This window comes from Macrobrachium rosenbergii, chromosome 50 (assembly GCF_040412425.1).
Source record: "Macrobrachium rosenbergii isolate ZJJX-2024 chromosome 50, ASM4041242v1, whole genome shotgun sequence".
Taxonomy (NCBI): domain Eukaryota; kingdom Metazoa; phylum Arthropoda; class Malacostraca; order Decapoda; family Palaemonidae; genus Macrobrachium; species Macrobrachium rosenbergii.
In genome coordinates, this window is record NC_089790.1 from 32,619,176 (window position 1) to 32,641,820 (window position 22,645).

General features: G+C 40.2%; 1 protein-coding gene across 1 annotated transcript in view; it reads left to right on the forward strand.

Moving 5' to 3' along the window:
• The window catches only part of LOC136832819 (rRNA N6-adenosine-methyltransferase ZCCHC4), a 102,827-nt gene extending 81,782 nt beyond the window's left edge, over positions 1-21,045 (forward strand). Inside the window, exons 8-10 of the mRNA XM_067094439.1 lie at positions 14,011-14,177; positions 14,460-14,651; positions 20,350-21,045. Coding sequence (XP_066950540.1) covers positions 14,011-14,177; positions 14,460-14,651; positions 20,350-20,841 — 851 coding nt within the window. The 3' untranslated portion in view covers positions 20,842-21,045. The remainder of the gene's footprint in view (positions 1-14,010; positions 14,178-14,459; positions 14,652-20,349) is intronic.
• Positions 21,046-22,645: the final 1,600 nt, after the last annotated feature.

Genomic DNA, 22,645 nt, shown 5'->3' on the forward strand with positions numbered 1-22,645 from the left:
GCAATATCAGATTAACGAAAGCCTCATATGACGTTCATACCATTTGTTCTTCTTGCAGGGGTCAGGTCTCTTCAGTTAATCAAACGTGTAATGAGTGTGTAGGTGGGGATGAGAAGACAGGAAAGAGCTTAGCTTCTCATCTTTCTAAGCTAGAAAGAGATAGAAAGAGGAAGGTGGCCGCTAGAACTGATAGTGAAGGTTTAGATAATAGTTCAACTCCCAAACTGGCGAGTATTGATGTACCCATTGTTACCTCTCCTGTTTCTAATGTGTCTTTTGCGCTAAGCCCTCCTGCTCCTCTCTCACCTGGCTCCAGCGCTCCCGAACCAGAAATGTATACCTTAGTTTTACCAGACCACTGAGCTGATTAACAGCTCTCCTAGGGCTGGCCCAAAGGATTAGACTTATTTTACGTGGCTAAGAACCAGTTGGTTACTTAGCAACGAGACCTACAGCTTATTGTGGAATCCGAACCACATTATAGCAAGAAATGAATTTCTATCACTAGAAATAAATTCCTCTAACTCTTCATCAGCCGGCCAGGGAATTAAACTCCGGTCTAGCGAGTGCCAGGCCACCGCTCTACCGACTTACCCAACGAAGAGCTAAATCCGCTTCGCCAGTCTAGAGAGCAAGTTTGACCAAAAGTTTGGTCTAATGGTAAATACAGTGACACAACTGGGTGAATCGATACGTTTCTTGATGAATAAATTCAGTGATTAAAAGTGCCGGGAAGTGATTGTGGAGGAGGTGGCTACCCGTATTGCCGGCTCTCTAGGCAAAGGTCACCGCCAGACTCCCCTAAACTTGGGAGGCCCAAGGGAGGTTGGTGGGATCTGTACACGGGTAGTTGCCCCCTTGGTCAGGCCTGTTGCATCCCAGGCTGTGACAGAAGGCCATTGGAGAGATGTCTCAGATGTCCACCATCTCCCCTCGAGTCCAGGAACGCCCAACCCAGATTCGAGGGCGCCAGTGGTGCTCCTCGAAGAAGTCTCACCTGTTAAAAGAGTCATCCTTCTGGTTTGGAGCAATCCCCCATCCCCTGCAGAAGGCCTAAAGAGCCTCTCCAGAGCCCCCAAGCCTCTTGCATCTTCTGGGATAGCCCCAAGCGGCTACCTTCGGCTCAACTCTCTCTTGACCGCCAGTATCTGGCGCCCTTCATCATCATTGACGCGTCCAATGACGCCCAAGCACCCAGTAGTGCCTGAGCATCGTTTGGCTCCCGAACTTCTGCTATCCTACGAGCACCCAGTAGCGCCCAAGCACCCATTGGCTGGGTGCCCAGTTCCAGCTGTCCTCTCGGCACCAACTTTGGCTATGTGCTTGGCACCAATTCTCTCACATCAAGTTTCTTCAATTGCATATGAGGTGTTAGATCCTTCTCTAGAACCAATTCAGCGCCAGCTGAATAGCATTTTAAATCTTTTGAAGAAACCTCTTCCATCAAAGACTCCCTCGTACCCTTTGGCTCTGCATTTGTCATCAGAAGAAGGGGAGTCAGGGCAGGATTCTTCTTTGTCGGCATACATTGCTCTCCTGAAGTTTTTTCTTGTGGCATTTCCAGACTACTTATTGCTTGTGGCTCCTGCAGCGCCACAGTCAATCTTTTTGAGGAATAGCCCGTTTGACTACTCTCGACTCCCGAGGATGGTTCTATCTTTGTCAGCTCGGAAGGCTCTGGAAGACATGGATCTTTGGCTTTCGGAGAAGAGGATTCAAGGGAAATCCTCTTTCTGCATTCCCTCTTCACCCCTGTTCAAGAGGTGCTACCAATCTTATTCTACCAGAGGAGCTCCCTCCTTGGGAGTGGCTGCCTGCTTCCAGGGGGGATTTCTCAGTGCTGATAGATTCTGCACTCGGGTCTGCATTTGCTGCAGCCAAAGTGATGTTTTCCGGACGGAAATTGATCACTTGTTGAAGAATCTCTTCAAGACTTTGGAAGTGCTGAGTTTCCTTGACTGGTTAGTTGGAGCTTTAGCAAAAAAGATACAGGACTTTTCCCCACTCTCTGAAGATTGTTCTTCAGATTGGCTTAGTGTTATCTACTGCACGGACAGAGCTATTAGATGCTTCTGAGGAATTGGCCTCCCTTTGGGAATTTTAAACAAAAGAGAGCTCTGGTGTTCATTCACCTCCAAGAGTGTTAGTGCCTCTCAAGAGGTCAGCTCTTCTTTTCTCCCCCCTTGATCACCAGGACCTTTTCCCACAAGCAGTGGTGAATAAGATTACTCTTGAATTCCAGAAGAAATCAACCCAGGACTTTTGGCCCAATCCACCAGGCACCCTAGGGATTGGTCCACTTTTTCATTCAAATCAACTTCACCTCTTCAGAGACAGCCCTTTCAAGGAGGAAGACAGCGATCTCAGTCTTGACCTTGGGCTAGTACCCATTTCTCCTCCCGAGCCATTTAGAAGTCTTCAAAACCTGCATCGAGAAAGTGAAGATGCAGTCCTCCATGCACCCGTGGGTACCAGACTCCAACTATTTTGGGAGAGTTGGAGAGCCAAAGGGGCGGAATCATGGATCGAAGAAGTACTGAAGGAAGGGTACTCAGTTCCTTTCAGAAAGAAGCCACCCCTAGCGGGCACGCCGATCACATTGACCGTGTACTCTGCAGGATCAGAGAAGTTTTTAACCTTGTCGGAGGAGGTCTCATCGCTTCTCAAGAAAGAGGCAATAGTAGTAGAGGACATCACATCAATGGGGTGTTACAATTGGCTGTTTATGGTTCCCAAATCAACTGGAGGATGGAGACCGGTCCTTAGTGTGAGCACCCTGAATGTTTTCATCAAGAAAACATGATTCAAGATGGAAACAGATCAGTCCGTTCTTGTGTCCATGTGTCGGGGATTGGATGATCTCCCTAGATATGCAAGACGCGTGCTTTCACATCCTGATTCATCCGGAGTCAAGAAAGTTTCTGAGGTTTGTGGACCAAAACAAAGTATTTCAATTATGAGCACTGTGCTTCGGCCTGTCGACAGTCCCACGGGTCTTCCCGAGAGTTCTCGCCTCCCTGGCAAAGTGGCTGCACTTTATAGGTATCAATATCCTTTTGTACCTGGACGATTGGCTGATTCGTTCGCCCACGAAACTACAATGTATGGATGACCTTCGAAGAACTCTACTTTTAACCCAAGACTTAGGACTACTAGTAAATCTTCAGAAATCTCAACTGACCCACCTCTCAGAAGATTCTTTATTTGGGGATTCAGATAGACTCTCGAAATTTTCAGGCTTTTCCATCCCCCAAAACAATAGAATCGCGCCTGAAAACAGTGAATCATTTCCTTTCACTTTGGAATTGCTCAGCAAATGAGTGGATGGGTCTGCTGGGCATGTTGTCATCGATAGAACAGTTCTTCAGGCTAGGGAGGCTACATTTAAGAGCTCTACAATTCTTCCTGAAGAGCAGTTTTGGGGAGAAAGACCCAGCCAGACTCATTCGTCCTCCCAAGATTAAAGAAGACCTATGGTGGTAGCAGTCCGAGAGAGAGAGAGAGAGAGAGAGATCCACATCAACAACAAAGAATTGAGAGCAATTGATTTGGGTCTCATGCATTTTTAGGAAGAAGTACAAGGCAAAGTAATAGCAGTCCACTCGGACAATACCATGGCGCTAGCTTACATCAGCCATCAAAGGGGAACCCACTCATTTTTGCTCTTCAAGACCACGGAGTCGCTTCTCCTTTGGGTGGATTGGGTAGGAACAAAGTTAGTAAGTCGACACCACCAAATCCTCCCCACAGAGTGGTCTCTGGACCTTTGAGTATGTGAAGACTTGTGGTAGCTGTGGAGGAAGCCATTCATGGACCTATTTGCTACATCCAAGAATCACCGTCTTCCTCTGTTGTGCTCGCCTTTTCTGGACCCTCAAGCAAGGGCAACAGATGCCCTTCTGCAGGGCTGGTCTGATCTGGATATGTATGCATTCCCCTGTTTGGTCTGATCAAGGATGTACTTAACAAGCTTCAGTCTCGCCCGAATGTTAGAATGACCCTCATAGCTCTGTTCTGGCCCCAGGAGTGTTTTGCAGACCTCTAGCCCTTCTGGTGGATTATCTGAGACTCCTTCCCACTATTCCAGAGCTGCTCAGACAGCCACATTTCAGGAAGTTTCATCAAAACCTGTCCACTTTGGCCCTGACAGTGTTTCGACTGTTGTCAAACTCCTGCGATCGAAAAAACTTTCAAGGCCTGTGGCTCAAGCTATTGCTAGTAGCAGATGACAGTCCTCTAATAAAGTGTATGAAGCAAAGTGGTCCATCTTTAGACTTTGGTGCAGAAGACATAACATCTCGTCTTCTAAGACGTCTTTGACACAGCTGGCAGACTTCCTCCTCTGTCGAAGATTCTCCAGAGGCCTCTCTTCCTGGACCATTAGAGGTTGTAGACCGATGCTTATCTCAATATTTCATCACAGAGGCCTGGACCTTACCTCAAACCAAGACATCTCAGACCTCATTAAATCCTTTGACTCTTCCAAACCTAAAACAGAATCAACAGTTCCTTGGAGTCTTGATTTAGTTCCTAAATGGATCTCAGGACTGCATTTTGATCCCCTTCGACCAACCTCCCTCAGGGACTTGACCAGGAAGACGCTGCTTCTTATGGCACTAACGACAGGTAAGAGGGTTAGCGAACTTCATGTCTTGGACAAAAGGGTGGATTTCTCCCAGGGTGATGCAGTTTGCTCACAAACTTTGGGTTTTCTTGCCAAAAATGAAATACCCTCAAAACCCTGGCCCTGTTACTTTACAGTAAAGAAAGAGGAAGAAGAAAGATCTCTTTGTCTTGTGAGAGCTCTCAGATATTATCTTCACAGGACTGATAAGATCAGAGGCCAGGCAAGCAATTTATGGTATTCAGTAAAGAATCCTTCCAGACCTCTCTCAAAGAATGCTATCTCGTTCTTTTTAAGGGACCTTATCCTGGAAGCTCGTTCACAAATGGACAGGATTCTCTGCTCTCCCTTATGGTGAAGGCTCATGAGGTGAGAACAGTGGCCACCTTGTTAGCCATCAAGCATAACTTGTTCTTGTCTTCTATTCTCCAAACGACATACTGGAGATGTAGGTCAGTTTTTGAAGTGCACTATCTCCGAGACATAGAAACCACCTAGAACAACTGCAGAACCTTAGGGCCCTTATCCGTAGCGGGTATGGTAATGGGGGAGGAAACTTAAGAAGCAACTCTTCCAACTGAATGTATCTTTGTCTGGAAGTTTGGTATACCCACGTTACCTACCAGTTTTTAAAGAGGTGATAGTATTTTCTTTTAATTTGTTGGTGTACGGTGACCAGGCATTATGGTTGGATTATTTGGTTCCTGGTGCTATGCCCTGGGCTTGGGCAGGTTTTTAAGCATTGTAGGATATTGGAAGTTTGTCTTTAATACACAGCTCTAATTAACACTTTCGCAGCTAGCAGAATACTCGTTGCTGGAAAGTTCCCATTTCAGTAGAGGTGTTTCAAGGCTATACCACCACACCACTACAGGTTGAGATGAGCTCCAACCAGAGGTAGTACCTTCCTGCAGCAGCTGTCTCTGCAGGTAAGGAACAACAAGCATTTATCGATGCTAACATTAGATATATAATTATCCCTAATAACTTTCATATTTTGGGTATAATATGTCCATGAATCCCCACCATCCATCAGTGTGGGATTCAGTGATGTAATTACTGGGTAAGTTACTTAAATAAAAATGTTTTTATAATAAAATACTGGGTAAGTTACTTAAATAAAAATGATGTTTTTATAATAAAGTTTTATTTATCCTTACCCAGTAATTGCGAGTAGAGCCCGCCCTCCTCCCCTCACTTGGACATTTAGCAAAAACAAATTGAAGCACTTTTTCAAGGGTTGGTCCTCTCCTTCCCAGGAAGTGGGCCAGGCTTAGTCACTGACTCGGACAGAAGAAGTAGAGTACTGCTGAGAATTTTAAAAATTCAAGCTGCCGTCGAGTTAAAAACTACAGCAATGTAATTACTGGCTAAGTATAAATAAAACTTTATTTTATTATAAAAATGTCATTTTGACAGCGTAGCTGCTGTTCATCCTCAAAGGAGCTTACAAAAGAAATTGACAGGTGATGAAATGGCTTAGCTCCTAATTAATAAATCCCAACAACCCAGATTAATTTTTGGTCTAAGGTATAGTCACAGGTTATTAACAATTTTTTTTTAAAATCCCAACAACCTAGATTAATTTTTGGTCCGAGGTATAGTCATGGGTTAACCATTTTCTTTATTCCAGATACCCTTAGGGTTTGGCAATAAAGAACAGGAAACAACACACAAACCAATATACAGTATGTACTCTATTATTCTTTGTGGTTTGAAGGTGGCTGACCTAATTATGTCGGGTCTGGCTGTAGGATTATTGCGCCTTCCCCAGCAATATCTCAGCATGACCACCACCCTCATGGCAATCTTGTTTCAGGATTTTTTTACTCAAGGTAAAGTCACAGGTTATCAACCATTTTCTTTATTCCGGATACCTGTTCGCGTCCGGAAATAAAGAGCAGGAGACACATGAACCTATAAATGTATTATCTATTGTGGTTCTACAGTGACTTACCTAATTATATATGCCAGGTCTGGCTGAAAGATTATTGCACTTTCACCCATTCAGGAATATTATCTCTAATAACTACTCCGTACACTCGAAGACTTCTTTGAAGGAAACATTTCTGAAAAGAGTTAACAATGTACTCACCTTTTGGATGTCATGCGACTTAGAGAAGGAGTGTGGTTTGTTTGTGCTGAGGTGTAGGAAAAATAGGACCGTCTGGAATGTTTGCCGTGACATCTAGGTAAACCTTAAGTGCTTGAACTGGGCATCGTAATTTATATGAAATACTGAGTACCTTATCAGAAAAGGGTATTAACCCCTTTAAAAAGGTCCTCATTCTTGGTCAGAAATGATAGGCCAGGAGACAATAGCAAATGATAACCAGGTGTATGAGTGGTGAAATGCTATCCTCATTTGAGAGCCCAGTACATTAATCCAAGCTCCTGACACCAAAGCAGTCAAGAAGACTGCTTTTTGCAGCATGTGAGTTGTAGTTGTATTGGGCCCATGAATTGAGGGAATGACAGGAGACTAAGAACCTTATTCAGGGATCAGTTAATGGGAAACCTCGCAGGAGCTTACCTTTGCAGTGTAAAAGACTGGAGAATGGAATTAATTTCTATATTAAAATCAATTCCAAACCACAAGGGTTCTGCCAATGATACCTTGTATGCCATGATTGCTGAAATAGCAAAGTTCTTGACCTCAGAAGATAATGAAGTTTAAAACTTTTAACAGATTTCAACTGGGCTCTCAGTGAGGAGGTAATCTAACCACATTTCTCATATGGACTGGTATGTTGGATAGGTGAAGTCCATAGGTACCTAGCAATGTTAGGCAAATAATCTTCACAGTAGACTTGATTTAAAATTCAACGTGAAGATCTTGCCTCAGAAAGGAAGATGTGTAGACGACTTCCCCTCCTGTCTGGGATAGAACAACAATTGGCAATGGAATCTTTTCTTTTGCCTGTTCTGAAAGAAATAAGGAACCAATGACCGTATCGCTAATTCAGGGCTACTAGGCAAGCGATTCCATTGAAAGCTAGTAGAGTGTGCCAAGCTTTCGAAATCTGGGGCAATGAAGGAAAAATGTATATCGTCTTCCATTTGTTCCAGTTTTGTAGGAATGCATCTCTTGCTATAGCCTGAATGTCCAAGTTCAGACACAAACACACACTCTGGAAGTTGATGGTTCTCGCATGTGGCAAACCGGTCCACTTCCAGATTGTGGAAGCATGTTTGCAATTACTGACTTGAGAGGAGCTCAGCATGAGTCTAACTTGTTTATAGAAGACATTGCAGTCATAATGGCTAGGATGAACAAAATTGAGTCCCTTTTGGAGGTTCCAATTTTCTGAGATGGAAAGACAGCCAATAGGCCCAGGAAGCTGGTATCACACTCCCTTTGAGGAGGTGACCATCTTCTCCCTAACTGACAATGCTCTCAAAGGTCTCCCCAACCTGTCAAGGAGGTGTCCACATGTATTATCATTCGTACAAACGGAGGAGTCAGGTTGGCCTTTTTGCCAGGGACCCCTTCCAGGTCCATGGACAGAGTATCTTCTCAATCTTAGATGAAGCGATCACAAAGCCTTTTCTTGGCATGTAAGAGCCAGACTGTTAAATCCTACAGTTACAATCTCAGGATTAGATCTCCCATGGCGTCAAACTGTAACAGGCCCAGATTCCGTTTCAGTTGTCTTCTGGAAAAGCTAGGCTGTTTAAGGAATCTACTAAGTCCTTCCTTATTCTGGTTTGAATGCTTTGGGAAGAGACAGCTGGCTGCGAAGAGTAGCCCAACAAAGTCCCAGCCTCAGAGAAAGTCTGCTGGATGTAAGGTGGGACTTGTTCCTGTTAAGAGATCTTTTGACTAGAGTCTGTCAGCTACCACTCTCAGGTTTAGTCAGCACTCTTCTCTGGTGGCTCCCCAGATTAGCCAATCATCTAGGTAGGCCACCAGTTAAAATCCTTTATTCCTGAGCTCCCATAAAATAGGTACAGTATATATAAAAATTTATGCAAACAATATGTTTGTTCAAATTTGATGGTTCATGGATCACCCTTCTTGTTCAAATTTGATGGGTCAAGGATCACCCTTCTTTTGGAGAAATGCTTCTTGAGGACGCTGAAGAGTGGTGGCAAATAAAGCCATCTTTCTCTATGGTTCCCTTTTAAAAAGGGGTCTAGTTTTTTTTAAAAAACTACTGTAGAGGAAGAGAAGGGTGAGATTATGGTCTGTACCCTAGCCCTTTGTGAATTATACTGTGTCCCCTAAGAGGAGAACCTCCACTGCATGTTATGCTGTAGAAGACAACCCCAACCATGCAAGTCCTATGGGCTCCACCTCTTCCCTTCCTTGTAATATGTAGTCCAGAGTTGATTTTTCTTTCCCCTGGTAGGAGTGTCTTGTTTGCTTTGAAAGGGGTGCTAATGCTATTTTTTTCCTTTCTTCTGTTTTTGGATGGGTCCTTTAGTAGTGAGTGAAGGCTTGTAGGGCTGATTCATACCAATCTTTCTTAGGCTAAGGAAGAGGAAACTCTCAAGGGTATTGTTTCCCAGATTCCCCTTTTTCAAGAAAAGTATATATTGTGCAATTCTGTTGCCGGGGTCACTCAATGAGTTGCGCAACAACACTTCAAAAAAGGGTCCCAACATGTAGGGTAAGAATGCAGTAGGGAGGTTACATTGGGGAGCAAAATGTTGGAGTCCACCATTGCTCCCTTTCAAGCCTTAATGTGACACTCCAGAAAGTTGCAGAGTGCTCCCAACATAACATACTGTAAGTGTTTTGGCTACTGCAGTGAACATTGTTCTGGAAGACTCTGGAAGCTCTTTAATAGGTGGAGCCCAGCATAAAATTCATCCATGGCTCTCCTGAGATTTTTCTCGTGAAAGGAGGACAAATGTTGCTCATTCCTTTGTAGCACTATCAGATACTGGGACGGTTGAGACAAATGGCTTTATTTCAGCCATAAATTCCCTTTCCTAGTCATCATAAAATTCTGAAGTTCTGTCTTCATATGATTGATTGTTTCAGAAGTGAAGAGACAGAAAGCTGATGCATCCCAGAGAGGTTATTGGATTTGTAAAATTCCTGTACAGTTGAACCTCTTAAAACCGGCATTCTGTGGTCTGGGAACTCACGTGGTTTGGATTGATTTTGTTCTGGAAGGCTCTGGAAGCTCTTTAATAGGTGGAGCCTAGCATAAAATTCATCCATGGCTGTCCTGAGATTTTTCTCGTGAAAGGAGGACAAATGTTACTCATTCCTGTGTAGCACTATCAGACACTGGGATGGTTGAGACAAATGGCTTTATTTCAGCCATACACTCCATTTCCTAGTCATCATGAAATTCTGAAGTTCTGTCTTCACATGATTGACTGTTTCAAAAGTGAAGAGACAGAAAGCTGATGCATCCCAGAGAGGTTATTGGATTTGTAAAATTCCTGTACAGTTGAACCTCTTAAAACCGGCATTCTGTGGTCTGGGAACTACCGTGGTTCGGATCAATTTTGAATCAGCTGCCATTAGTTTGTTGAGTGGCACCACATATTGTTTACAACTTCTTGACAGCAAAAATTATGCCATATCACTTTTGTTTTTATGAAAATAATAACTGTTAGTAATGAAAAAGTGTGAAGTCAAATGTTTTCGATATGGAATTTAAATGCATAAATACATTTTTTTAAAGATTCCACTTGAGAAGTTTCTATAAAGTCAAAACTTGTAATCAAAACAATGAGACATTTGGCAATGCTCAAATTTCTTACTCTTAGAGTGCTTGAAAGACCTCATTTCATATATAGTAGCTGTATATTTTACCCATTTGGTATGCCACCCAAGAGATCAGATGATGCTAGAGGAAAGAAGCGCAAGCATAAATCTTCATCTGTGCTAGTGTTCATTTTCCTCAATAGATGGTGGTGTACTTGTTTACTTTTTGACGGTGAATGCACTTAATGATCACCGAAATTCATTCTTTCTTTTTGACATTTCATTACCCTCTACAGTCAAAATAAATGACAAAGAAACCAGTAGCGATAATTATGAAAAGTGTAAATTCAGGAGATGAAAGTCACTGATAACATTGCAGATTCTGAGAAAAGTTAAGTAGCTGACTTACAGCTAGGCTAATTCGGGAATGTAGGCTAAATGTGTTAAATAAAGTACACTGTTTTAAAGAAAATTATGCAGTATGTAGTTATAAAATGATAAAGTGAAAATATACAAGTAATAAAATGATAAAAAGCGGTGTCAGAACTTAGCCAAATAGTAGGCTAAGTTGGCAACTATGCTATTTGTGTGTGGAATTAGCTTGCAAGACTGTTTACTTAGGGGCTTCATTTTTTAGGGGTGTATTCTATATTCTGGGATTTTTTGTGGTCTGGCAGTGTCCTGGTCCCAAGGCTCCCAGATTTAAGAGGTTGGACTGTACTATATTTTCCATTAAACTGGAGAAAGGTTGCATGATAACCGTCTCCTTCAGTGGTTGCAGAACTCCTATTGAAGGAGGGATTAAGTGCCATTCAGCACAGTACTGGAAAAAACCACTCTGTCTCAAAATTTTATATGCTCAACCTCAATTCACTTTCCTTTCATTAATGAGGTACTTCTATCTGGTGAAAGGATGCACATTGAGGTGTCTCATCAAAGGTTATCAGTATAATTCTCAGGGGCAGATAGTGGTGTCTGTATAACATTCTGATTTGAGGTTTTATTTTCCAACCTAGTCAGAGCTCTGGGAATGATTAGGCTGTCTCTTATTATCCACTCTGATTTCAACGGGGATCTAGACAACTGATTCAATGTCTTTTTGGGCTTGGGTTTTTTATTACCCTGTTCCCATGACCTAAGATTTTTGGTGAGAAACCTATCTCTGTTTAGGCAGACTGTGCAGCCTCTCAATCCTCTAGTTTACAAGATGAGAAATTTTTGCATATCATACCCAATTTTATATCCATTTTACTAAGTCCTATTCTTTGGATGCTCATAACATTTTGTCTTCTTCACCTTTATGTGTATCTGTAGGCTTCATGTTTGTTAAGCATATAGTGTACTTTGTATTGTTTTTCTTTTATTATTTACTTCCTATTGTTATTTTCACATGTATATTAGTTTACTGTAGACTCTTGTTTGTTTGCAGGTCTGATGTCTAGGTTATTCTATTCTTCCATTGTTTTGTTCTTTCTTTCTTTCCATGCTTTTACTTCTTCCCGTAAAGGCATCCACTAGTTTGCCTTTGGCCAGGCATAGGAATTCCTGGATTGCCCATGACTCTGAACATACTCATTCCATTCGTGAGTCAACCTCAGCTTATGGTTCGGCTATCATTCGTGTCCACAATCCCAAGACCACTCACTAAGGCAGGCTGGTGTGTCAGCCTCATTCAAGAATCTAACTCACACATTAGGAATCTGATAAGGCATAAGGGCCTTCCTCCTTCAGCAGTACTTCGGGCTAAGTTGGAATGGTACTTTTGAGAGATTATTGAGCCCATTTGTGAGTGTGATAATTTTGAGTAAGTTACCCCAGCACAGTTGTTGAACCCAGTCTCTTCGCTAAGGCGCTCTCTCTCTGGTGAGATGATTCTGTTGTCCCAACTACTATTTGGACCAAGATGTTCAGCAGAAAAAGCAAGCTCCTTTCCCTGCTGTGGACACACTAATGGAAGTTTTACATGCCAGAGAATATATAGACTTCTCCCTTCTAGTTGAATCATCAGTCTGAGGATCAGGAAAAGTGAGCCTCTTCTGCAATTGGTGTTATAGACAGGGCCTCTCTGTTTGGAGCTACTGTTCGGCAGATTGGAGACATTGTTGTCTACATACATTGAGAAGCTTCTCTGTGTCCCTAAGCCAGGACATCCAACTGAAGGGCAAGGACTTTTCTTCCTCAGTAGAGGTTTCTATGCTCATGAGGGTCTTTGAACAGCCTTGACTGCCTGGAGTGTTTAGACTTCTGTAGGGGGATGCAATTTCTCATCCTCTGCAGCCTAACTTGGGTGCTATACAACCCCTTTAGGGTGGCCTTGGATCAAGATCTTAATTTTAAGACTTTCTGCTAGCCTTAGACTTTGTTGTTGGTAAGTTGCATGGCCTATCATATTTGTCTGATACGCTGTGTGTTGGGAGTCTCATTTATTCCCAAATTTGTGACAAAATCTCAGAATCCTTGAGTTGCTGACTTGAAATACAAGAGCTTTGTGGTTCTCTCTATGGGACTTTTTTGATGGGGATCCTGGTAAGATGTTCCCAAACTGTTTAAATCTGAAGTGACACTCTGAGCCAAGAGTGCCAACACCTCTTTGCTAGTACTGGCAGGCACAAGAAAATGTTTAAGAATAATCTTTCTGGCTTTGGGAAGTAATCAACCAGGCGTGCTAGATGGTGGATGATTGTCCATTTTGGGGAAGAGCTTAGGAAGTCGAGAATGTTAGCCAGTTCCCAGCACTTCAGAGGAATTTTTGGTGTTTTAGGTAATAAGGGTAGGTGTTTGGCAGTGCCATACAACCCTTACCTCTTCTGCCTCAGATGTTACTATGGAAACCTCCTTGGACCTATGAGGGCCCCTCAACAGGTTGTGTAATCACCCAGGCTTTTCTTATAGAAATAAGCATCATGCCTAAGGTACTTGGAGGGTGTAAGTCTAGGGTTTGAATGAATGAGTCACTAACTCCTCTCTCTTGCCCTTTTTTCTTTCCTTCCTGAGCAAGGCGGCAGTCAGGCTAAGTACATGCTGGACTAGGCCTCGTTGCAGGTAAGCTACGCAATAGAGCATCCTACCTTAGAGCTTTAGCTCACAAGATGTGATGCCTGCTCTGTTTTACCAAGGTCAGTTGGCTGGTTGTAGAACTATAATCTGAACTCATCGTTTTATGATTAACCCAGATACTATCTCTCTTCTGACTTGTGCTACCCTTTCTTTAGGGCAGCACATGGTTCTCCAGAGTCACACCCTGGCTCAGGGCTTTGTCACTCTTGCATCACTATGCCAGATTCCTAAGGAAGTTACAGTCATTGGCTCCTTACTCACTATCTTGGCACATGGCATTTCTGGATGGAGATTCAACTTGAGACTATCTTCCCTCCTAAGAACTAGTCTCTTATGAAAAGGGCAATGGTTTGGTTTGTATTTCAGAGAAATGAGTACTGAATTTTCAAGGTAATTTGTATTTTTCTTAGGTATACAAACCAAAGGCCTTTTATCATAATCTCACCTCAGCCACTCTACATAGTCCTTGATGTCAATGTGAACTTTTGGCAGGTGAATGGGTGACCTCATATTAACTAGTGTGTTGCCAAGTTTCACTGTTTCCAGCCCTTGTTGTGGAATATTACAATGTGAAAGGTTATAGTTTGTATACCAAGGAAAAATACCAATTACTCTTAAAAATTTGATATGTTGTATACAATATTTTATATATTTTTTTCAGGACCCAAGGGCATGACCCAAGGATCTGCAGTCAGAGTTTATGTCAATGATCGCCCCTCTTTGTTTGCATTACCTGAAAATAAAGGATACAGATTTTGTGATATTTGTGACAGATGGGTCCAGTCTACAAATAAACATTGTAATAAATGTAATGGCTGTATGTCTAAGGTGAGTTTGTTCATGTGTGGAGTGAAAATATTTTTAATTTTGTATCTCCAAGTAATTATTAAAGCTAAACCATTATCCTTCATTTTCCTGTCAATCCAGTTTAGAATCTTTATATCTGTTGTATGTATCGTGAGTTTCTGTCAATGATTTACTAATATTGCTCTGATGAAGATATTAAGCAACTTTTACAGTCTTGGAAGTTTATGCAGAGTAATTATACTTATTTTGGAATTTATTAATATTTTAATGCACAAATTTTTTTTTTACTTAATGAATTTTCAGGATGGAAGGACATACAAGCACTGTGATGATTGTAACAAGTGTGTGAAACCTTCTTGGAACCATTGTTCAAGATGTCAGAAGTGTCAGCCACAGGATCACAAGTGTGGAGATGCAGAGAATGGAGCCAAGAGCTTCTTGTGCCACAGTTGCGGAAAGGAAGGGCACAAGCGAGTTGACTGTCCTGATAGAAAGGTAAGTTTCAGTAGCATCATTTAGAATTGCAAGGTTTATATTTGTACAATAAACTTGAAAAATCAGGGGTTGTTAATGTTACAGATGTTTTGTCTTTTTTTTTTATAGTTTTTAGTATTTTTTAACATGTGAGCCCTTGACCTCTGCAAATCAGAAAGTTAATATATGTTTGTGCTGGCTGCAAATGCACTAAGCAGTGCTTTCTTGTGATCACTGTCACGAATAGGCAATGGCAGTGGTCACTGGCCTTAGTTAGGAGCTGCATGCTACAAGGAATTGACTATCCTTGAGTGTATTTAGCCTCTGAATTCTTCATGGATCTTACTACTGTATTTAAATGGGTAGGTACAATAATTAGAAATGCATCCAGATCCCAGGCATTTGGGGATGCTAAGAATCTCCTGGTTGTGAATATTAACGATAAATTTGAAAATAGGAAATTGGAATGTAAGAACCCTGAATCAAATAGACTGATAGATAGAACAGGTTGCCCTTCTCAGATCAATCCCTGGGTAGGGCGCTGTTTTTTTTTTATCTTAAAATGAATTTAAGAGATGTGGACTAGACATCTTAGCTGATAGCTGTTTGTAAATCACGGTGCAAAGGAATTGTAAAAGAGAGATTGGATTAGGGTAATGTCTATATTCAGGAATAATAAATAGAATTAGTATAGGAGTAGGCATGATCTTGGCACCAAGTAGAGAAACTGCACTGACCGACTAGAGAGCTTTGAGGAGTAAATTACTACTGGCAAGATTTAAATCAAAGCTGTATTATGAGTACTTATTGAGCTATATGCCAACAGATAATGCCTTTAAATAATTGAAAGATGAATTTTTTATAGAACTGCTGAATGTTATAGCTGAAATACCAGAATGAGATAGAATTATTGTTGGGAATGTGAATTCAAAATCGGGAAGGGACAATGAAGGTATGGAGGATGCAATGGGCAAAGGAAGGCCTGGGAGAGACTGCAAATGAAAATGGGAAACACTTTATTAGTTTTTCTCTGAAATAATTTGTTAATTGTAGGCACTATTTTCCAGCAATAAATATACTTGGACATCTACAGATGGCAGTCTTAGAGGCCTAATAGATCACATAGCCATTAATTAATAGAGAGAAAAAAAAAAACCACATGAGTATTTGGAGCTGCAGAGGAACAGATTTCAGCTGTGATCACTGACTTGTCATTGCCACATGTCAGCTGTGTTCACTGACTTGTCATTGCCACATGTAAGGTTAAAATTAAAAGTTCTCTAGTTTTAGTACAGCGAAGCTTCATGAAGACAAACATAGAGATGGTTTTGCAATCTAGTATACAACCTGATTTAACACACCCCTGTTTTGCAGAATGTGGAATGAGAAAACAAAGCTTGGTGACTGGGAATTAGAAGTCATAGTTATGCACCAAAGAAAGGTGGTCTGATCTATAGATGCATTGCACTTCCATTGGTTGTAACAAAAATGTTTGTTATGCTTATTCTCAATAGGCAATTGATAAAAAGCTTAGGACAAAACAAGTTGGCTTTTGAAAAGGCAGGATTTACACAGATAAAGTGTTTGTGTTAAGATACATTGTGCAGTAGTATGTGGAATTCATGAGGAGGTATTTGATTTTGTCCACAGACCAATATTATAAGGTCTTGAGTCACTATGGCACTCCTGTTAGATATGTAAAGTTTCCAGTGAACAAAGTAGGTGCAAAGTTTTTGTGGCATCTTGTTAAGTGAATTTGCAGTAAATAGTTAGGTGCTACAAGGCAATGGTAATTTCACCTTGTTTGGTCATCTCAGATTTTATCATGAAAAAGGTAGTCAAAGATGGAAGAACATGTTTAGGTTGGTTAGTTAGTTATAAATGATTTGTTTAACGAGATCTCTGAACTGTTTAGGTTGGAGTAGCTATAGAAAGTTGATGCAATATGTACTTAGAGTATACAGATTTTTTTAAAGTCAGCAGAACACCATAAGATTTACAAAGTTTTCTTAAAATACACCATAAGATTTACAAAGTTTTCTTAAAATACAATGTTTCATGTGTAGAGAAATGGAACTCAAGATAAATCTAGAAAACTGAAAATTATGAGAACATTTTATGCACAATGGGTAAAATAACATTAGATGGAGAAAGGATTAGTGAGGCTGAATCTTTCACATATTTAATAACATATTTAGTACAGGTTCTCTTGAGTTGGCAAATCAAACAGTGGGCAGGCTGAAGAAAATTTGGAAATCAAATGGACTCGAATTACATACAAAAGATTATAGTTAAGTCTAGTACGACCTATATTGCTATATGGACAGAAGTCATGGTATGATAATGAAATTGTATAAAAGGTTGTGTTGATTTGAAAATACAGGTATAAGAAGAACGGTAGTATTAGGAGTCAGATAGCAGAATAGTCAGAAATGGTACCATAAGGAAATTATGTAAGTTCCATAGGTAGAACAGATAAATATGATACTGAGATGGGGATAGTTAGAACTTAAGTTTTGCACAAGCTCTGGGAAAATAGTACATGCAAGTGTGTTGAGTTCCTGCAGGCACCAGAAGAGTTGGAAGACCTAAAATTAGTTAGATGAGAAGTGTGAAAAGGGAAATTAAAGTGAAGATTTGTAGATGGCAGAACATAAGAAAGAGATGAGCATCAGAATTTCAGAGGCTCTTTGCAGCACTCAACATTAGGGGGAATGATGATGATTGTTGTGAAGTCTGAGTCTCTTTAAGGGCATGATTCAGATCAGGCTTCTCAGGTTAAGGTCAAGGGTCATGAGATCAGGACCCTTTCTACCTCCCAATTATAGCAGGAACCTGGAGATATTAAACCCCACTGATTTTTATTTAACCCTTAATGGACGGGCATCATCATATGAGTATCTGTAACAGGTGTTGAGTGATGGACAGGCTAATTCATATGAGTATTAATATTATGTGCCACATACTATTTGGATGAATTTAGCAGGGAAGATGTTCATAGCACTTCAGTGGTTGATAAATGACTTTTGGCAACAGTGTAGCTCAGCACAGGACACGGGGCGATTAGTGTGCCTTGAGACTTGATGGGGGAATGTATTGCCCCACTCTGTCCCATGACTTCTTATTTATTTGCTCATGTATGTATACAGGGATTGCTGGTGGTTTTAGCTCTTATCTTTTATGATAGTATGTCAACTATAATTGTAATTTTGCAAAGAAAAATTAGAAAAAACATGTATACCTCACAGAAAGTTACTGCATCTCTCCATCTCTGTAAATCTTGTAAATATTTTACAACAAATATACAGTACTCAGATTTTGTTACTGATTTTAGTTCTTATCTGTTATGATATTGTGTGAGCTGTAATTATAATTAAAAAAATTAAATTATTAGAAAAAAGCCATGTATAACTACGTAAAATTAGCATGTTGTTACGAGTGTCATGTAAAAGAGGCCCCACACAGGGTTGTAAAGTCACTTTCAACTTCATGTGGAAGGTATGGAAAAATGTTTAAAATTTTTTTCTTACACCACACCACATTATTTGCATGTCTTCCTCTTTCAATTGATGTGTTTTTTATTATTTGGGCAACCTTCAAGTTTGCCCAGTCTTGGGGGTGTGTTTAATATATATCCAGCCCATCACTAAGGGTTAAGGTTAATTATGTACAGATTCATGGATTTGTTCTCTTTAGGGTTGATAGTATTGGCTGTCTTATCTTCCTCATCTTCTTAATTCAGTTCTTGGTAGTCCTTACAGGGGTAGGAACTTGAGTTTCAGTTGCTTCTATGCTGCCCTGCATGAGTAAGTGTCCATTTACTTGCACAAAGAGACCTTCAAAATTTCCATCTATTTAAATATTAGAGTTCCTTTCCTACTTGTGACTCATTGCTAATTTTTTATTGAAGGGATTGTTACACAGATTCATCATCAACAAGACTTTCAAACTTCAATCTCCTGATTGAATATTAGGGCTCCTTTCCTATTTGTGATTCATTTTTGCTAATTTTTGTTGAAGGGGTGTTACAAAATTCATCATCAAAACCTTCAAATTTCAATCTGCAGTTTAAATAATAGGGTTCCTTTTCTACTTGTGACTCAATATTAGCTCATTTTAATTGAAGGGATGTTACACACACACATTCATCATCAAGACCTTCAAATTTCTATCTTCTGTTTGAATATTAGGGTTCCTTTCCTACTTGTAACTCATTTTTGCCTGTTTTGATTTAACCCTTACTGGACGGGCATGATCAGTTGAGGAACTATAACAGGTTTTGAGTAAATGCTGGGCTAACTCTTATGAGGATTAATATTGTGCATCATACAGCTTGGGTGAAATTAGCGGGAAAAATGTTCATAGCACTTCAATGGCCCATAAATGATTTATGGCAACTTTATTAGCTCAGTATGGGAGAGAGGTAGAATGGTCAGCCCTGAGATTTCATGGGGGCCATGTACTGCCTCTCCCTAGCTCCAGGGCATCTTTTTTTTTATTGGCTCAAATTTACCCAAGGATTGATATTGGTTTTAGCTCTTATCTTTTATGATAGTAGTTCAGGTATAATTGTAATTTTCAAAGTAAAGTGCAAAGAAATATTAGAAAAAGCATGCATACCTCACAAAAAGGTACTGCATCTCCCCATCTCAGTAAATCTCATAATTATTTTAAAATAAATATACTCAGAATTTGTTACTGATTTTTTTGCTTATCTGTTTTGATGTTGTGTGAGCTGCTTTATTGCTTATCTGTTTTGATGTTGTGTGAGCTGTAATTATAATTTTACAAAATAAAATATGTATACTTTGTAAAATTTGCATATTTTTACAAGTGTTTTGTAAGAGGCCCCACACAGGGTTGTAAAGTCACTTTCAATGGTACAGAAAATTTTTTACATTTTTTCTTATACCATGTGCATTTGCATATCTTCCTCTTTTTCCAATGATGTGTTTTTTTTTTTTTTTTTTTTTTTTTTTTTTTTTTTTGGCCGACCTCAAAGTTTGCCCAGTAGGGGGCTGTGCTTAATATGTATTTAGCTTGTCCCTTAAGGGTTAATGGATGTTACAAACAGAATCATGGTTTTGTACTCCTAAGGATCTCTTGTGGTGGCAGGACAGGTTTTACCTGCTAAGATTTGTAAGTTTCCAGTGCTATGGATGTAGTACATCTCTAAACTCCAGGTGCTCATTTTTACTCCATCAAAGCCATTCTTTTTAATAGCTTGGGTAACCACCATAGCACAGTTACATCACTTCCAAGTTACTATTTGTGCTAAGTAAAAGTAATGGGCATGGGGTGAAATTAAGCTAAGTAAAAGTAATGGGCATGGGGTGAAATTAATATAATTTTTCTTTTTCATTACAACAATAATGTTTTTATTAGCAATCCCAATTGCCATCTTTAATAGCCTTCACTCTTGTAAGGCTTTAGGATTTTATTCATGTTTATTAGCTTTCCCTCATTATTTCAGTGCAGTGGAAGGATATACTGTGTAGTGAAGGGGCACATTCTTTCTAGTTGCTGTACTTAACCAGTGCCTTGTTTTCCATGCAGTTTCTGTCACCAGTTTCCATGAAAAAATCAAGTTCATTCAAGTTTTATGGTTTGATAATATGGTTTTGATAGAAATGATGGATGGCCTTTGAAAATTGCATTTCATATAATAACCCTTTCCCACCTTTGCTCTTCAAGTAATGTTTGTATGTATGTGTTTCAGAGATCACTTAGTGTGTCTGAAATTGATACACAAAACAAGAGAAGGAAGTTTAACTATTCTGGAGGCATTAGTGGAATTGATCCTGGAAGAAGCCTGAAAGTAAATAAAAAGAAAAAGCAGAAAAAGAAGAAATTTGTTTCTAGTAATAAAGTAGATAATAAAAATGAATTACCTGTGAAAAATGAGAAAGCAGCAGAAAAAATCACAAAATCAGGCAAGAAGAACAAAAGGAAAGTTCTCAGCAGTCAAGTAAGTAATGAAAGTGAAGCCTTGGCAAAAAATGCTGATAAAGCAAAGGATAATGCAAATGCAAGTTCACCTGAAAAGAAGTTTGATGTCCACAAAAAGAAGCAGCAGCTCAGGAAAGGTTCAAAGTCATGGTCACCCAAGATGAATAAGGAAAACTTAACAGGTACTAAGAAAGGAAATAAAAAAGTAATCCAGAACAAAAAGAAAAGTAAAAAGCACACAAAAGGAAAAGCACTTTCATGACTGTCACTTAAAAAAACTGTAGTTTGAGGTGAAGGAAGGAAATTTGGAAGAAATTGTAAATGATTTGGCATACAGGTAGTAGTAGAAATCCAGCTGTAATATGCATATTTGGAGTTATATAATAAATTTATCAGTTTACAAAAACTTTTTCATTGCCAATACTGTATTAGGTATTAAAATATAATAAATTTATCAGTTTAAAAACATTTTTTTCATTGCCAATACTGTATTAGGTATTAAAATATTTGACTACTACAAAATCATGAGAATACAGTGTATGAGAAATTTCTCTAGCTATGTAGAAGAAATTAAAATTCAAAGCCATATTTATGCTTGTTGTCATCTAGAATTTATAGTTAATGTGGATGTTTTCTTTAAAAAGGCAGTTTTATATAAGTAACTTACCAAATAATTACATAGCTATAGTTTCTACTTTACGCGGCAGCTCAAAATTCGAAATTCATGGTAGCACTCTTTTGTTTTGGGTGTAGGTATGCTGCCCCGCCCACTATTGGGGAAGAATAGGTACAACTTAGCTAAGGAGCTCAATTCGTTTCTGCTGGTTAATGACTGAACAACAGTTATTAGCAGCTCTCGTTTTCGCTTTCACCAGATGGTCAGAGATCACCTTTGGTGAAGTACTCTTTGATTTTTGGTAGCGCAGCTATCTAGCTTAGCTAGAATTTTGGATACTTCGATTGTGACTTTTTCACTTGGAATTTTTTACCATTATGTCGGACTCTAGTTTATCCAACATTAGGTACTGCAGCAAAGGCTGCAAAACTAGACTTACGTCGGCAAAATACGACGCACACACCATTTGTTGTACTTGTAGGGAACAAATTTGCTCTCCTGATTTGAATTGTGACGAATGTAAAGACTGGGAAAAGAGTAAATGGAAGACGTTACAGACACACTTAGACAAATTGAAATGTGAACGTATTAGAAAAGCTACAGCTAGGACCGAAAGAAAGGCTTCTGCTAGTGTAGGTCATGCTTCAAGGGACAATATTGATGTTTTGCCTATCCCTTCAATGCCTGTGACAGCTTTTTCTCCCATTTCTAGTCCTCCAGCTTTTCCTGTCACTCCTGTACCTAGCTCTCATTCTGCTGAACCCAATGCCATTGCCAGCTTAGAAGCACGGGTAAATAAAAAATTGAATTTACTTGTGAATACTGTTTCCCAAATTGGGAATTCTGTGAAGGTCCTAATGGACAAATTTAATAGTGTTGTGTCGAGTGAAGTGTCAGTGGAGGGGGCGGCTGTTCGTCCCTCCGATGCTCCTAGACCAAGGTCCCTGCTAAACTCCCCTTGCAAACATGGGAGGAAGCAAACTGGCAGTCCAAGGGAGGTCGGTGGGGTTTGCCCACGAGCAGTTGTCGCCTCATCCGAGCCTGTTGTCCACTGATCCCAGGCTGCGGAAGAATACCATTGGAAAGGTATTAGAATGGATACCCATACCCTTTCTTCAAGTGATTCAGACTCTCCCACATCTAAGAAACACAGTGACCGTTTTGCAAATGTATCTAGGCCACTGAAAAGGCCAGGCACTTCAAATGGATTCAGATTCACCCCCGTCTCATAATTCTCATTCCTTTTCATGTGCGAAAAAGCACCCAGTGTACATCAGTAATGTGCATAAGCGCTAACTCACGGATCGTTTGGCATCTGAGCTTTCGCCTTCAGAGCGCGCACTCTCGCCTTACCTGTTCGGGAGCACCCAGATTCCAAGTTAGAAGAACCCGTGTTTGACCGCTCGGAATGGGAACGTCAGATCACAGAGCGCCCATCCTTGGCGCGCCA